At 31.4% G+C, this 16746-nt stretch overlaps 2 protein-coding genes and 1 long non-coding RNA gene across 4 annotated transcripts; 1 reads left to right on the top strand and 2 right to left on the bottom strand.

Moving 5' to 3' along the window:
- Positions 1-582: 582 nt before the first annotated feature.
- LOC148284624 (uncharacterized) lies at positions 583-16451 on the bottom strand. Of its 2 annotated transcripts, none has more exons than XR_015824367.1 (3): positions 16208-16451; positions 7059-7331; positions 583-652 (listed from the first exon to the last, which is right to left on the bottom strand). It is a non-coding gene; the product is annotated as an uncharacterized LOC148284624 (long non-coding RNA). The 2 variants fall into 2 exon arrangements; XR_015824368.1 differs by lacking the exon at positions 16208-16451 and adding an exon at positions 11373-11454.
- LOC148284626 (cytosolic carboxypeptidase 6-like) lies at positions 664-15816 on the top strand. Its single transcript, XM_088237519.1, has 9 exons — positions 664-915; positions 9712-9959; positions 10092-10186; positions 10759-10984; positions 11074-11224; positions 11312-11538; positions 11881-11972; positions 12057-12280; positions 12384-15816. The coding sequence occupies exons 1-9, from the start codon at positions 909-911 to the stop codon at positions 12968-12970; spliced, it is 1857 nt and encodes a 618-aa protein (XP_088093645.1). The 5' UTR covers positions 664-908; the 3' UTR covers positions 12971-15816.
- ATPsynbeta (ATP synthase, beta subunit) lies at positions 14069-15847 on the bottom strand. Its single transcript, XM_088237506.1, has one exon. It carries the CDS (start codon positions 15770-15772, stop codon positions 14228-14230), a length of 1545 nt encoding a protein of 514 aa, XP_088093632.1. The 5' UTR covers positions 15773-15847; the 3' UTR covers positions 14069-14227.
- Positions 16452-16746: the final 295 nt, after the last annotated feature.

Raw genomic sequence — 16746 nt, 5'->3', positions numbered from 1 at the left:
TTTGTCATTCACTACTTTTATATAGATTTCCGGTATTAAATATGAACTTATTTTTGCAATAAACTTATAAATAAAATAAAACACAAATATATGATCGGTCTGATCAATGCTCATACCAGAATTTCATATAATAAAATATCGTATATGTATACACAACATAATAATTAAAACTAAAATGGCTACGAAAACGGCAGTTTTTTTAAACATTTTCTATAACTGATTCAACAATTATGTCAATTGTTGGTTAATCAATAAATAAATAACAAGCTGGACTCAAATTTTGGCTAAATTGCATAAGAGAAATAAATAAAAAAATATTTATGTGACATGTGAACTCTGTAAAATTAAAATAAAGTATGTAGGCTACAGTCCTTTTTAGAACAGGTTTACCTGGTAAAAGGGATTTTGAAATAAACCTTGCATATTAAAAATATAAAAATTAAAAATTACAGGTATAAAAACACAGATTTAGTTTTTAAAAATTTATTTTTTTACATTACAAAATCATTATTATTGTGTTGTGTTTGTGTTTCATCAAAAATACTAAACTTTTTGCTTAAAAGCCATTTCTTTTTCTTATTCCTTCAACACGGGTGCCTTATTAAAATATTTATTGATTTAACAAAAAATGTCGCAGTGCTCTTCTTTATCGCTAAGACAGAAACACGTGGAATGTTAGTTCAACTGTCTTATATATTTTACTTGATTAATTTAAAGATTGGTTAAATTATTAAAGGAAACTTTGTACTGGGCATGGTTGAATATTATTGAAGATGCCAACATATATTCCATAATTATTAAATAATAACACTATCAGGAATGAAGAAAAGAGGTTTTGTCAAAAGGAAAAATTAATATGGAAATAAATAACATCCGATGAATATCATTCTGTCATAAAAAATAATACTATGTCGGGTAAATATAAATAATTGACTTATTTACAGTATAATAATTTAAGTGTGCCAAAAAGTGGTTATCCTATAAATCAATACGTAAGGCATATTAGCTACTTTTTTCTGTAAAATGGTTGCTACGGAAATATTACCCTACTGAAGACAGAATAGGTAATAAAGGAAATTAATATTATTTTTTGTTAGCTTTAAATAGATAATTTTTTTCACTGTTTTTTTTTACGAAACATACTATTTATATGTAAAAACATTATAATCATGCATTATTTGCCTCTATTAATTTGTTAGTATAATACTATATTACTAGTCTATAATTGGCATTGTGTTGTACAATAAAGATATAACTTACATTAATTAGAAATTCCTAGCTGGACAACACAGGACAAATATAATAATATAAATTTATGTAATAATATAAAAAAATGAATATATAAATACTACTGTTATTTGGGTAGGTATCTTAACTTCATTAAAAACAATAATATATATATTATTATTTGTTTATTTACCCTACATTTTAACATAATATTTTCATGTAAACATTTCCATTACATTTTTTTCATACCTCGCTGATTATAATGTTACATCTACCAAATTGGTTAAATGAAACTAATTTAATTATAACAAATGTGTTTTTTTTAGTGAATAAACTTTACGTAACAAAGATACAAAATGTTGAAACCAAACTATAAATACGAGCTTTGTATATTATGGGTATATTATGTACTAAATTTGATCGGAGAATCGATATGAAAAGAGAAAAAGAAAAATATTTATCAACATTAATTTAATACAAATTAGTTTGATTTAAGATTACTGAAATTAGTTAATAAATCATTATTAAATTATTAAATAGTTGAGATATTTTCACTTAGTAAATTAGTACAAAATAAACCCAGAAACGTTTTTACTTAGAACACGTTTTATTTATTGTATGCATCATTAGCGTCGTAGCTAGGGCTAGGCGAGTGGCCGCCAGGCGCCCAATCCTGAGGAGGCGCACTTTGCAGACCCACAGCCTTCTTTTTTCTTTCTCTTCCTAGAAAATAAATCTTAGGGGGCGCAAAATTCAAATTTTCCCAGGGGCGCTCATGACCCTGGCTACGATGCTGTGCATCATTATTTAACCATCTATATTTTGTTTTGTCTCATACCTAATTAATTAATCATTTAAGTTTTGACGAAGGTGTTCTATGAGCGGAAATAGTTTTTTTTTTCAAAATAATTATATAACTCTTTAAATTTTGTTTATCATTCGATAGAGATTAAATTTATATCTGGGGATTGAAGCAATTATAGAAAACCAGCAACAAGATAATAATCGTTCACAATCTGGATATTATACACGAACAAACATTGGAATTTAGTGTGAAATGCATGGCCTACTTAAATGTTAATTGAATTTTCGTGTTTTGGGAGAGTTTGATTATTTGAAAGAGTCCTTTTTGAAATGAGCTGATTCAATTAAATTTGTTTCCAATGTTTCCCTCGTTTGCTTGCGTGTCGAGAAAATGCAGAATGCAAAAGCTTATATTAAAAATTTAGAAGTTAACACATTTCGATCACTACATTTTGTATTTATTTGACTACTCAATTTGGAATGAGGTTTGTACTTGTACCCATTATTTATTTTTTTTGTCTGTGGCATTCAAAAATACAATAGTACCTGTATTATTTTCATTCATCAGCACGAATTCATTTACTAAAACATGTTTGATAATAATAAAAAATATATTAATATTATCTAATCGCCGTCATTCGCTTAGTTAGTATTATTATTTTTTGTTAGTTTAACCAAGTTTATTGCATAATATCGACACCCCTACGTATAATAAAATATCGTAACATCGTAACCCACAAAACGCGAAGAAAGCGAAACAGGAGAAGGGTTTAAAGGTATTTATGTCCAGTATATATTAAAATATGAACCATTTTTTTTTTCAATTTTTTGCTTTTTTATTTTTATATTTTTTTTCATATAAGCCTAGAAAAAACATGAAATGTTTTGCTGTTTTTAAAAATTCGCGTACGATATTATACTTCGTAAAAGACGTAAAGTGAAATATTGAATGAATGACATACTACATTAATTGCAGTTTATAATTAAAAAACACTTTGTTCTTAGACCCCTTGAGTTTATTTTAAAGCACTACTAGTTTCGGAAAGCACAGATCCTTCCACCTACAGGTGTTATCATATACTAAACATAAATATACAGAAATTAATAATCTAGGTACTGGCAGGGGTAAGAGGAGCTAATAAATGAGGGGGGGGGGTTTATAAAACGAGAATATTATAAGTAATGGCTAGGGATTTTTTATAATATTATTTATTAATGTTTTTTCGTTTATTTTTGGTTTCTCTAGATTTTCTAAGCTATTCATTATTTGGGCTTTACTTGTCATATAATGAAGGAGTTTGATTTCATTTGAATAAAAAAATGCTTCAATTTCATTATGTGATTGGCGAATTCTGGGAAGGTATTAGATGTAAGGGCTCGACGATGTTATTTCATTCTAATATTTAATTTTATCGCAGTTTGGCCAGTATACTTATGGTTACAATCTCCACATTGGATCTGGTATATGCCACTTATATTTAAATGTCTATTTTTTTTTTATGTTTATTTTGAATTACCATTTTTTTTCTCCTAATTTATAATTTATAATTTTTTCTCCTAATTTATAAGTTAATAAACGGACTTTGATTATAATACGATGAATCTGTTGTTGGAGTTTCAATTTTACGTATTATAGATTAAGTTTCTGAGGTGAAATCATTTTTTATGCTCTAGTTAGCATAGTTCTTTTATTTTTCGCATAAGCGGGATTAATTTTAGGAAAATATTTTATAAAATTTAAAAAAACAATCCACGCGGCGGACGTCCGTCTAGTCCGGAGAACACAATCGTAACTGATACTTACACTGCATCAGGTCATCTCTTTCGTCCCGCGAAAATTATTGTAAGGGTTCGTACAATAGTATACTTTCTAAAAAATATGAGATATGACAATATGGTTTTCCCAGAGCACGAATTATATCATACTTAAAACCCGTAAGACTTTTGTTCAGAGCCATCTCTCCTTTATTGCACCGAGAGTGTTTAATATTTTGGAATTCTCAAGGACAAAAACTATTTTCAAGAGAGAAGATAAGGACTGGATTTTCTTTAGTGGGAGGGATTTGAGTGGGAAACTATTTGATGATTTTCCGAATGTTTTAGTTTGCTGTTTATCATATTGATGTGCCGTATATTTATTTAAAAAATATATTTTATTATGTTTCTGATCCAATACAATATTTGTGGTGATATACTCGTATGTCTGTGTCAACTAATTACTTACTCGTCCCAACTCAATATAAGGCTTTTGGTCCCGTGAGTTGGGACTTATGTCTCAAAAAATGTGTAACTAAGTACTTATAAGTAAATAAATTAATAAATATGCTACTCAAAAAAAACTTAACTAATTTTTTTAAAAAAATGTCATGGTTTGAACGAAATATATATTAATATGTAGACGAAATACATCAAAAACTCAAAATCGACAATTTGTGGGTTACGGCATTATACGTAGGGGGGGTCGATATATCGAATTTACTAGACATTCCATATGATTGTAATTTTTTACATTCGGTGAATTACAGGATCAAAAACATTGCTGGGGTTCGAAACAAAAGAACCTACCTTATTATTATATAAAGTGAACATAAATTTCACAAATTAACCAAAATATCTGTCATTTTTATTTATCAATTGCAAAGTCGCGAAATTCAGTTTTATACGGGGCAGTAAAAATATTACGAAAAGGAAAAAAACATAATATGAAGAAAAATTCATATCAGCATTTAAATTTAACGTTATGACATATGCAGTAACTAACAAAAATATGTTTTTGCGAAATTTTTAAAGATTTTGATAACCTATCCATATATTATATGTGTTACCATTATTATTTCTTATAATTTCATGTCTTTGCAATTGGTTGTACGTTGTACCCAGTTGTACCTAGCTGCCGTTTTGACAAATCGCAATTTGGAAACAATAAATCTTTTTTGTGTTTGTGCTGCCATCTAGTGCTAGGTAGCTTCATTATTAATCCGCCCTCGTATGTTCTAGTTTAGGTTGTATTTATTTAAAGTAATTTATGTTGAAATCGGGCTGTATTCATTAGTAAATAAGTTAATAACATTGTTAGGGCATACGAGTTATAATTCAAATCCTTAATAGCCTTTGTTTATGCGATACTGCCGAGAATCGAACCTTAGACCTCTGTCATGGTAGGCCATGTGCGTACCTAACTATTTATATTTTAATTGAGATTCTGTATTTATTTATTATTTTGGAAACGTTATGCACTGGTTTGGCACTGGGTAAAGTAGGTAGGAAACTCTGACACGTGACAGTAATTGCATTCCGTCAGTAGACATGAGTAGAACTCAAGTAGAAGTAAGTAGAAGTATTCGAGTTTACGAGATTTTATTGGCTTTGCGTGTGTTCACATAACGTGTGTGGCATGGCATGCAGTTCTACTGAAATATGCGAGGGAGAAATAAAATTAGCGTTAACAATGAACGCTGAAATTATCTAGCGAGTCATCCTTCCATCTTGGAAAATTTATGTTAACCCAGTAAAAATATAACGTAACTGATAAAAAATTAGTACATTTATCACAGTTCGTATTTATTTATTTTTTAATTTTTTATTTATTTTATTAACATAAACGGCAAATCTGCCTTTTACAAAAATTGATAATACTAACATGTTTGGCTTAATATTTTTTTTTAAAACATAAATTTCCCTTTACTCAAGATATAAAAAAATTAAACCTTAACATTTTACAAGATTTATAAAAAAAAGATAACCTAAAAATTATACAACATATTCAGTACAAAGTTTAAACAATTTAAGAATAAATGAAAAAACAAATTAAATAATAAAATATTTTAAAGTAATATAACAAGAAAATCGTAAGTACTGTTTCATACAGCTGGCAAAGTGAACAAAAAATTGTATATATTATGAAATGTATAAATAAATCAATATAATTACCATTAACAATATTTGAAAAAGTTCAAATGGTTTGTACTATAGGAACAATACCCTACACTAAATATATCCGATACGTGGGAATAACTATTGCCGAGTTCATTTCTTATGTTTATGTATTATCTTTTTTATACATATGTACTTAATACCTACTTGTTATGTGTTGAAGGTTTATGTTCAAAATGGCATTGAATCATGAATTCCTAATACGAGTATCATTTATTAATTTTGCATTTAAAGGGATTAAGGAATATTCTCACGGCTTTTAAAAAACAGTAATTTAAAAGTTAATGTTTTTGTGATAGTATTGAAGAAATGTGTTCACGTGGATTATTTTTTTTAAAATGTCTAGAGGTAATTATTATTGTAAAGATAATAGTTTAAAAAATATGTATTCTCATGGTTAATTTAAAAAAAAATTGAAGTAAATATTAGTATAAATATAGAGAGATCATTATTATTCCATTCGAATATTACATTTTAACAGACAAAAATGATACTGATTTAGCTTTAATACCATGAAAATAAGGCTCAAATTCCTGTGCGCGAGTATAAGGGACAGACGCAATCAATCAATTTTAGAGTATTAACATTAGGTATAGATTGATTTGTTCATGCAAAAAACAATTGCTATATTTACATCTTATATTCATTGAGACACAAGTTCCAACTTTATGAAACTAAAGTCGTGTTGAGTTTGGACGAATACCTAATATAATACAACAATAATATTATAGTATCATTTATAACCTCCATCATCCGCACATGACGGTGCATAGGCCACTGCGTCGGTATAACAAATACAGCGTTTCTCGAGAATCTCTACATTTTTTTATCAGCTCGTTGATCAGTCTTACGCTTTAGGTACCAGTCCCGGGACAGTAAAGCAGTGTAAAACCACATTTTAAATAGATATTTCGTGTCGACTTTGCCATAGGAATCGAACCCCAGGTGAATGCGCCAGAGGCGGACTTATCTTCACTCGATTTCTTTTTTAGGATTTTTACCTGACGGTAGCTGTTCATAATAATGATTATTATATAAATGATTATCCTGTGAATTCAATCGAGAAAAGTAAAAAATTAACAAAATATGCTTACCTTAATATGAAACGAATTTTCCTCCATGTGAAAATATATCTAATAAAAATTCACTGCCCACATATGGGTTAGGTATTATGCCTTAAATTTTTGTAACAATTTCACGAAATTTCCATACATTATCTTGAAACAAATCGATTGCGATTTGTTTGTATTTTTTGTACGAAAGCTGTTTTTTTTTTATATTTACAGCTTGATGGATAAAGTCAATTACTCAAGGTTTAAACGTATTTCTTGTAGCTCCAAGTCGCGTGTGACGTGTGAATTGTGAATCTGTTGGTGTTCAACACAAAGAGTATTATTATAGGGAGGTATTTTGCAACCAGCTAAAGGAGAGTAGTGACTTAAATAAAAAATATACACCTACTCGTTATAAGTTATCTTTTTAACGGGACCAAAACCGTAAAATAAAATCGAATTTTCTGGGTAGGTGTATTTCTATAAAATTTTAAGGTTTTCTTATAAAAATTCTGTAACTTAAACTGTAATCTTTACTTATTGACTGCAAAGTTCTGTATTTAAAATTAATAAAACATGTATTGTAAACATTTTTGTAATCAAATATATCAAGGGAGGAACAAATTTTGTTATTTTCTGTGCAGCTACAGTTAATGAAGGAATTTTGTGCGAAGTTATTGGATGGTACAGGATTGTTAAAAAATTAAAGTATCTTCGTCGGTAATCTACAATTGAAACATGTTTAGAAGAAAAAAATGTATTCATATTCTGTTTTTCATACAGTAAACTTAATTTTACTTTGTACATAATATTGAAGATAAATGTTAACTTCCCATTGTAATCAGGGCCCAGGCAGCGGCAAATTGCCATTTTTCAAGCAAAGATAAAAAATGTATTCACACAAGGTTAGAAAAATTCATTCAAAAGGTGTAATAATTGTATAAATGTTCGAATAGATTAAATTGAAAAATAATGAAAAAAAAAGTATTTTAGTGGCTCATTCTGCGATTATAAAAAAACACCACTCGAATATTACGTGTATTCTACGTAATATTATTTCCATTTGTAAATACTCACTACAAACTACAAACTTTAAAATATCTTTTTTTAACTTAAATTTTAATTTTTAAACAACTTTCATTTATGTTTTTCTTTTTCCTTCTCTTTTTTATACTTTCATAATTAACCTTACATATAATTGCTTTATAATATGGAAACTTCACTGGTCCATTAGAATTAAGTATAATTGTGTAAAATATTAAACTTTGTAACTGTACTGTATGTTTCCTAAATAAAAGAAAATAAAAAAATAAATAAAAAAGTAAGGTCCAAGTTACTCAAAACTAACTAAAAATAGCCCCAAAATTATTAAACATGCACAAATATTTATTTTATTCAGTTATGTGCTCAGCTATCATGCTTTGCTACGAAAATCACATCACACAAGTTTTCCATTTACGCTAACTAAAACTACATTCGGTCGTTTCTCGTAGTGGTATAAATAAAGTGTTCGTATTTATCGAGAACAGCGTCCTTAGTTGTCGAGTGGTGCTAAATAATATTGAAAAAGTTTTTTCTTCCAATAATACAAGTTCTTATTTCCCTGAACCTACTAAATATTATAATAAAATCGAAAACAGCATTTTTTAATAATCTTAATTATCATAATACATTTGGTGCTTTTAAAACAGAATTACAAAAATGCAAGCGAGAGATCCATTACAACACACGAGCATGTATGAAAGAAACTTGGATGGTAAATTTGTACATCTATTTATATTTAGTGAAGCTTTCATTCTAAATATTTATACGATAAAATACATTTAAAAATTGTCCCATTGAACGCATGTCAAGTCAATAAAATAAAGTACTAAATAATCAGTCATTTTACTTTTATAGATTACGCAAACATGATATATATTTACTACAGTAAGCGTAATATAATTAATAATTCATTCACTATTTAAAGTTTGCATTAAATTTAATCAGTTATTATCAAACTGTACTTTTTCCACGCAAAATATAAGTATATTGATACAGCTTAAAATATATAATAAATACCTATGTACATGTTTCTATTCATAAAAATATCAATTGACAGTTTTCAGTCGGTTTTTAATAGGGAATGTTTAATGTAAACTTTTTATAAAAAACGATACGATCCAAAATATAGGTATGCGAATTTACATTTCACTATATACTCGTATTTAATGGATATCTTTTAGTGAATTTTTACTTTTACATATTATTATGTTTTTCAAATTATTTGATTTGCACTGTCACTGTCTTTTTAATTTTATTTTTATGGAAAGCGAACTAACATTGATAACATTATAAAAAATAGTATAATCAATTTATTTATTAATTATCGTCCAATAATTGTCAACAGATGGAAGAGTCGAAAGGATATACATGTTCAAATATAGGCAGAATGGTAAATGTTAAAACGTGTGTAAAGTGGCCTTTTAAACCAGCCGATGATAGGTCATAAGCCCTGTGGATGCTTGGACTTCTATATTCCCTTCTGTAAAATGTTCTTTATATCTGTTGTGATATGTTAATTGTTGTAAATACCTTTAAATCTGTTGATCTTATAATGATGAACTAATTAATAGGTATGCGTAAGCCTGTCTAAAAAGCGCCATTCCCATCCTTGTATAAAATATAATAGGCATTTGTTATTTTTAACATTCAGACAGCGAGGATAGTGATGGAGAAGGGGGATTTGGAAATTTAAATCGCATGGTAATGCGCCCCCTTGGACACAGCGGAAAAGCCAAGAAAGGTCACATCTGCTTTGATGCATCTTTCGAAACAGGAAACCTCGGGAGAGTAGATCTGATTTCCGAGTTCGAGTACGATCTTTTCATTCGACCTGATACTTGCTGTCCCAAACTGAGAATCTGGTTCAATTTCGTTGTGGATAATGTCAAGCAAGATCAGGTATGATTTTTTAATATTTAAAAAGGAAAAGTCTACACTAAAATTAAAGTGATTCGCCTTCCTCAAAACAGGAAGTGCCGCTTTTTGTTTGTATTTTTTTAAATGTTGTCTAATTCCTAAAATGTATTTCAGAGAGTGATTTTCAATATAGTGAATTTTTGTAAAAGTAAAGTTTTATTCAACACTGAAATGACACCCATCGTTAAATCTTCCTCTCGTCCAAAGTGGTAAGTTTCATTATTTAATAAAAATGAAAAATTGCATAGGTACCATACGAGTATAATATGATACAAAATTTATTACATGATATGTTTATCCCCTTTTCTACCTCTTTGTTTTAAAAGTTTTTATTACTGTATTTTTAGTAGTAATTTTTTTATAATTTTGCAAACATTAAAAAATACGTATTTAATTTTGAAAATCGATGAATAGGGCATGGAAATTAGGATGGAGTGGGTTTCGTATGATTCTTTAGTTTGGCTTTTGAATGATTTATTATTTTCATTACTCAAATTAATGTACTTTGTAATTACATAACTTGAAATAACATATTGACCACCACCTCCAAATTATTAAATTATGTTGATGAAAAAATATATTGTAAACATCGTAATCATTATTATGTTTATAATTTTATATTATGACGGGTGATCACGACGATGATGTTTTTAACTGTTGGTAAATTGCTTTGAAATACGTATTTTTAATAATTTATTTAAAAATACTCTTATCATCCTGCTCCTGTATCCGGGAATAAAAAAACAAGAATATTCTTGATGAATTATCATTTTTTTAACAGGCAAAGGATACGCCGCCGAAATGTATATTATCATCGCTCTATATATCACCGATTCCGACATATCCTGAGTTTCGCCTTTGCCTTTGATAAGGAAGAAGATATTTACCATTTTGCCATGGCTACTCCATATAGTTATTCTAAACTTCAAGCTTATTTGGACGTTTGGGTACGAAAAGCTAAACATTTAAAGTCAGCGGTAGATCGACAGACCGTTGGAAAAAGCATAGTATGTTCTTTTCGTACAAAAAATATTTTTAAAGACCTGAAACCATATTTCAGGAATCAATAAATTATTACTGCTTTGCATATTTGCAGCAAAAACGAAAGATAGACCTGATTACCATTGGAGAAGAAGAAACCAGTGTTGAAGAGGTTGAAATAAAAACAAAGAAAGAAAAACGACATGTCATAGTGATTATGGCGCGAATTCATGGAGGGGAACCTCCGTCTTCTTTTGTTTGTCAAGGTTTTGCATTATTTTTTTAAATCATAATATATCTTTTTTATTATTACTGTTAATTTTTAAACTACCTATTCATTTATATAAATCTAGGTTTGATGGATTTCTTGATCAGCAATCACAGTATGGCTCAACTTTTAAGACAAAATGTCACCTTCAAAATCTTTCCAATGCTCAATCCCGACGGAGTTCACCTCGGCAATCAAAGGTCTACTCTTATGGGATTTGATCTTAACAGGTCCTGGAATATTATTTCGCAGTGGGCTCATCCAACGCTAAAATCTGCGTTAGAAATCATAAACGAAATTGAAAAGAATAAGGTAGGTACACTTTCTTATTTGGAAAACATGGTATATTAAATTATGCGCCTGGGGACAGGCAAACCTCATATCACGTATTATTACCGGCAACCGATTACATAATTAAAAAATGAAAACTTGTTACATAACAAAAACTACATAATATATTTTTTATTTGTTTGTTTTTTTGAAGCATCGCTTATTAATGCATCATAATATGTACCTATTTGAAAATTAATATTATTTGAATGGTCAAGTAAGTCCTAAATTCTGAGGTTTTGTACAGAAAAAGGTTAAAATATCATTATACAGAAAAGGAATATACAATACAATACCAACCATTGAAACATTGATCGTTTTTAGGATTATCAGCTTGATTTCATCATTGATATTCATGCACATACAAGTCAAAAGGGGTGTTTTATTTATGGTAATGCCTATGATGATGTTTATAGGTAATATAATATTTTTTATTATGAACAAGCATACTTGGTAAAATGAAGATTAATATACTAAATATATTTCTAATATCATTTCAGATATGAAAGGCATATAGTTTTTCCAAAAATCTTTGCCTCTAAAGCTGAAGGTTACTGTTTGGAAAATTCTCTTTTTAATGCAGATTCTTCTAAAGTGGGCACTGCCAGGAGATATTTCTGTACCAGTTTAGGCAAACACACTAATGCCTTCACTCTTCAAGTTTCAATGGGTGGATACCATATACCAAACTTGCCACACTATATACACTACAATGATGAAGCATGTATCCTTTGTTAAATTTATCTGATTTTCACATGCACAATTTAAAGATATGATTGTCAAAACATTATACTTACCTGTTTTTCTTAACCTACTTATCATCGCAGATCTTCGATTAGGTCGGAATATAGGCAGGTCTCTCTTTGAATATTACAAACAAGTAAATATTATAAATGTTCCGATAAAAAATACTGATGGGAGACGTGGACGAAAGAACAGGCGACACAAAGCTAAACTAAAATATCGCAGGCCTAAACCATCTCCATCACCACCGAAGCAACAATTCCTCGAACCTCGACTGTTTAGTCCTTTAATAATAAGACCAGAAACTACCATTGAGTTTAACAATCATTATCCTAACACCAACCACACGGCTCTTTATGAATATCCCGCTATTCAAACCAAAGTACATCCTAAAAAAGCAACAGCATACCAGAAGATTTTTTATCAAGAAGATGACCAACCGATCACTAAGTACGGATTCCAAGGAAGAACTAATTCTCCTCCACCTAGTTTGAGTATCATTGATTTAAATAATACTATACGGAGTGGACTCAGAAATTCTTTGAGTAACAGTAAGCATTGCAAAAAATTACCTCATGTTGATGAATGGAGTTCTAAAAAGAAAAGACTGTTGAAAGAACAGACAAGCATGGGTGTAGATTTGTATTCATCCGAAGAAGATGACAATTGAAAACTCCATGAACTAATCCAATTTAATACATTATTTATGCAATCAAAATTTGCAAAAAAATAAAAGCATATTTGACAACATGAGCTTTTCAAAATTTTTTCCAATAATTGCTATAAAAATATGATTGAACATTTTGAAAAATAAATTGAATTAAATAAAAGGGTCGAGGGTTTAACAGTGTGCGGAATGGAGCTTTAAATTTAAACTTAACATTTTTCCATTATCGCTTTCACCACCAGGGGTTTTTCTTCTACCACTCTAAAACTAAAATCCTATTCTATAAGACTACTATTTTCTCTTTCTTATGAACTTTCAATAAAATCAAAACAAATATTATCATAAGTTTCTCAAATCATAATTATGACATACATTATATTATACATATAATAATAGTAGGTATATCCAATCATTTCCTGTTCATTTGATCTGCATGAATAAAAAATCTTCTACCTAAATATAAACTTCAAAACACAAATTAATCAGCATAATGACTTGCCTATTATTATTAAATTTGTAACAATAAAATATATACATTCATAATAAAAATGGTTTTATTTATACTTTAAGGGGATATGGTAAAGTAATATTTTCACAACTATGTCCAGCAAACATGACATTTAATAAAATAAGAATTATAAAAACAACCATTATTCATCAAAATTTAAGGGCAATGAAGAAAATTGCTACATGGAGGAAAAGCAATTTATCCAATAGCAACAGTTTTTATGTTCCATAGCATTCTGTGGTTCTTATGATGTCTTTGCATGAAAACAAAATCTCTTATCATTTTCCTTCTATCAAATGGCACCATAGCTGTTCCAATAGTAATATGTATGATTTGTCATTACTGTATTCATAATTGACTATCATTCCTCGCTAAGTTTATAAACTTGGCACATTGAATAAAAACTAGTTTTTGATAGGTTCAAAGTTCTAAATTTAAAACAAAAACTTCATCAGTATAATACTTATAGTAACCCAAGAGTCAACAATATTTGTACCTACATAAATTCAAATAAATCTACAAATTAATATTGATGATTAATTATTAATTCATTTGACACCATCTTTCAATAGGAGTAAATAAAAGACAAGGTATTATTGTGATCTTTTAATAATTTTTACCAACAGATAATATGATATATACGATCTTTACTCCTACTCAATAGGAAACTACTTCGCTCGGGTTCTCATACATACAAAAGTTCAGCATTAGCACTTAATATACACTATATGTAGTAATTGCGAGAACACAGCTTAAGACTTGGCAAGGGTCTCTGCCTTGGCCGCCACCTCTTCAATAGGTCCAACCATGTAGAAGGCAACCTCGGGCAAGTGATCAAGGTCCCCGTTGAGGATCTTGGTGAAGCCCTTGATGGTCTCCTCAAGGGGGACGAGCTTGCCCGCGTGGCCCGTGAACACCTCAGCCACCTGGAAGGGCTGACTGAGGAAGCGCTGGATCTTGCGGGCGCGGGCTACTGTCAGCTTGTCTTCTTCTGACAACTCGTCCATACCCAGGATAGCGATGATGTCCTGCAGAGACTTGTAGTCCTGGAGAATCTTCTGGACGCCTCGAGCGATATTGTAATGCTCAGCCCCGATAATGTTGGGGTCCATGATACGGGAAGTAGAATCCAGAGGATCCACGGCAGGGTAGATACCCAGCTCGGCGATGGCTCGAGACAGCACAGTGGTGGCATCCAAGTGAGCGAAGGTGGTGGCCGGAGCGGGATCAGTCAGATCGTCGGCTGGTACGTAGATAGCTTGCACAGAGGTGATGGAACCCTTCTTGGTGGTGGTGATGCGCTCCTGCATGGTACCCATGTCGGTGGCCAGAGTGGGCTGGTAGCCTACAGCTGAGGGAATACGACCCAGCAGGGCAGACACCTCGGAACCAGCCTGAGTGAAGCGGAAGATGTTGTCAATGAAGAGAAGCACGTCCTGTCCTTCCTGGTCGCGGAAGTACTCAGCCACTGTGAGTCCAGTGAGCGCGACACGAGCACGGGCGCCCGGGGGCTCGTTCATTTGCCCGTACACCAGCGCTACTTTGGAGGTCTTGTCCTTGAGGGAGATAACTCCGGACTCAATCATCTCGTGGTACAGATCATTTCCCTCACGTGTGCGCTCTCCTACTCCAGCGAACACAGAGTAACCACCGTGAGCCTTGGCTACATTGTTAATAAGCTCCATGATGAGTACAGTTTTGCCTACTCCGGCACCGCCGAACAGGCCGATCTTGCCTCCCTTGGCGTAGGGAGCCAGGAGGTCCACTACCTTAATGCCCGTCACCAGAATCTCCTGCTGTACGGACATCTCCACGAACTCGGGGGCCTCGGCGTGGATGGCGGCTGTCTTATCTGTGGGGATGGGGCCTCTCTCGTCGATGGGTTCGCCGATCACGTTAATGATGCGGCCTAGGGTCTCGGCTCCTACAGGGATGCGGATCGGGTAGCCGGAGTCGTTGACGGCCTGACCTCGCACCAGACCCTCGGTACCGTCCATGGCGATGGTTCGGACGGTGTTCTCTCCCAGATGCTGCGCCACCTCCAGCACCAAGCGGGGCTTGCGGCCCTCCACCTCGAGGGCATTAAGAATTGGGGGAAGGTTATCATCGAACTGGACGTCTACGACGGCACCAATTACGGCGACCACTCGGCCCGCTCCACCTTTCGCGGCTGCTTTGGCGGCATAATCGCGTTTGCTGTTGACGGACAAGGATGCGATGATTTTACCAGATTCGTTGAGAACCTTTTCTGCTGATTTTGAAGCCAAAAGGCCAACCCGTGATGCTGCCCCCAACATTTTTACTTTTCGATCGGCGAATGGAGAGAAAATTTATGTAACTCACCGAAAGAGGAGAGATAGGACGGGGTTGACAGCACTTAAAAACATAAAATCCAATGATATTCCAAAACAGTAAAATAAAAATCATGGGTCCATTTTTATGTCAATACTGTTAGGCCGTAATATAATTATTTCTATCCTTCCCTTGTTGAATTAGCAGGGTAAAACCATAACATTTAATTAATTTAGAATAAACACGCATATCTTAGAAAAGGAAAATTTAATATGAAATAAATAACTACGTTAATTAGTGTCTTCTCCAGTAAGTCAATCATATTTTTTTGTTTCTTTGGAACAGCTTGCCGATAAAATCAAAAATCAAGCGAGAATAATACTTAAATTTCAATTACTTTATGCGATTAAAATAAAACCATTACTGACTTTGTAACTTACGTTTGAACTATATCTTAGTGGTTTGAACATATAATTTCCGGTTACAAATTTGAAAGGTCTCTGCATAGAATTAAGACTTTTTTTTATATGGGTCCCTGTTTTTAAATTTATGAAGAGAAAACAATTCCGCAATAAGAAATTACGATAAATATCCAAGAACTTGTTTTGCATAATATTTGACCTCAAACAGAAATACTGTATATAAGATTTTTTATGAGAAACTGTCAAATAAACATCACATATTAACAAGATATCTACTTTACAATACTTTTTGTAGTATTTGAAAATCGAACTGAAATATTTTTAATGCTGGTAGGCCCTAAATTCTTAAATAAAATAAAATTTATCATAAGTGATTTAATCTCATTTTGGTAGTTAATAATATCCTTAAAAGCATCAAGAAAGAATGACTTTTTTCAGTATTTTACGCTAGGGACAATCTAATGCATTTTTTAAAAACCTCAACAGGTAAATTATTGCACAGAACACTAAGGCTTAAAAAACAAAAATATTGTGTATTCCCTCCGGGAATCGAACCC

Source organism: Micrasema longulum, unplaced genomic scaffold (assembly GCF_059751315.1).
Source record: "Micrasema longulum isolate JH-2025_06_02 unplaced genomic scaffold, ASM5975131v1 h1tg000103l, whole genome shotgun sequence".
In the NCBI taxonomy this organism is placed as follows: Eukaryota; Metazoa; Arthropoda; class Insecta; order Trichoptera; family Brachycentridae; genus Micrasema; species Micrasema longulum.
This window is presented reverse-complemented; position numbering and strand designations above follow the sequence as displayed.

Bases quoted from the DNA above. Each gene is read 5' to 3' on its own strand.
- LOC148284626 (XM_088237519.1), top strand. The intron at 9,960-10,091 runs GTATGATTTTTT...AATGTATTTCAG, and splicing joins ATAATGTCAAGCAAGATCAG to AGAGTGATTTTCAATATAGT. The intron at 10,187-10,758 runs GTAAGTTTCATT...TTTTTTTAACAG, and splicing joins TCTTCCTCTCGTCCAAAGTG to GCAAAGGATACGCCGCCGAA.
- ATPsynbeta (XM_088237506.1), bottom strand. From the start codon at position 15,772: ATGTTGGGGGCAGCATCACGGGTTGGCCTTTTGGCTTCAAAATCAGCA.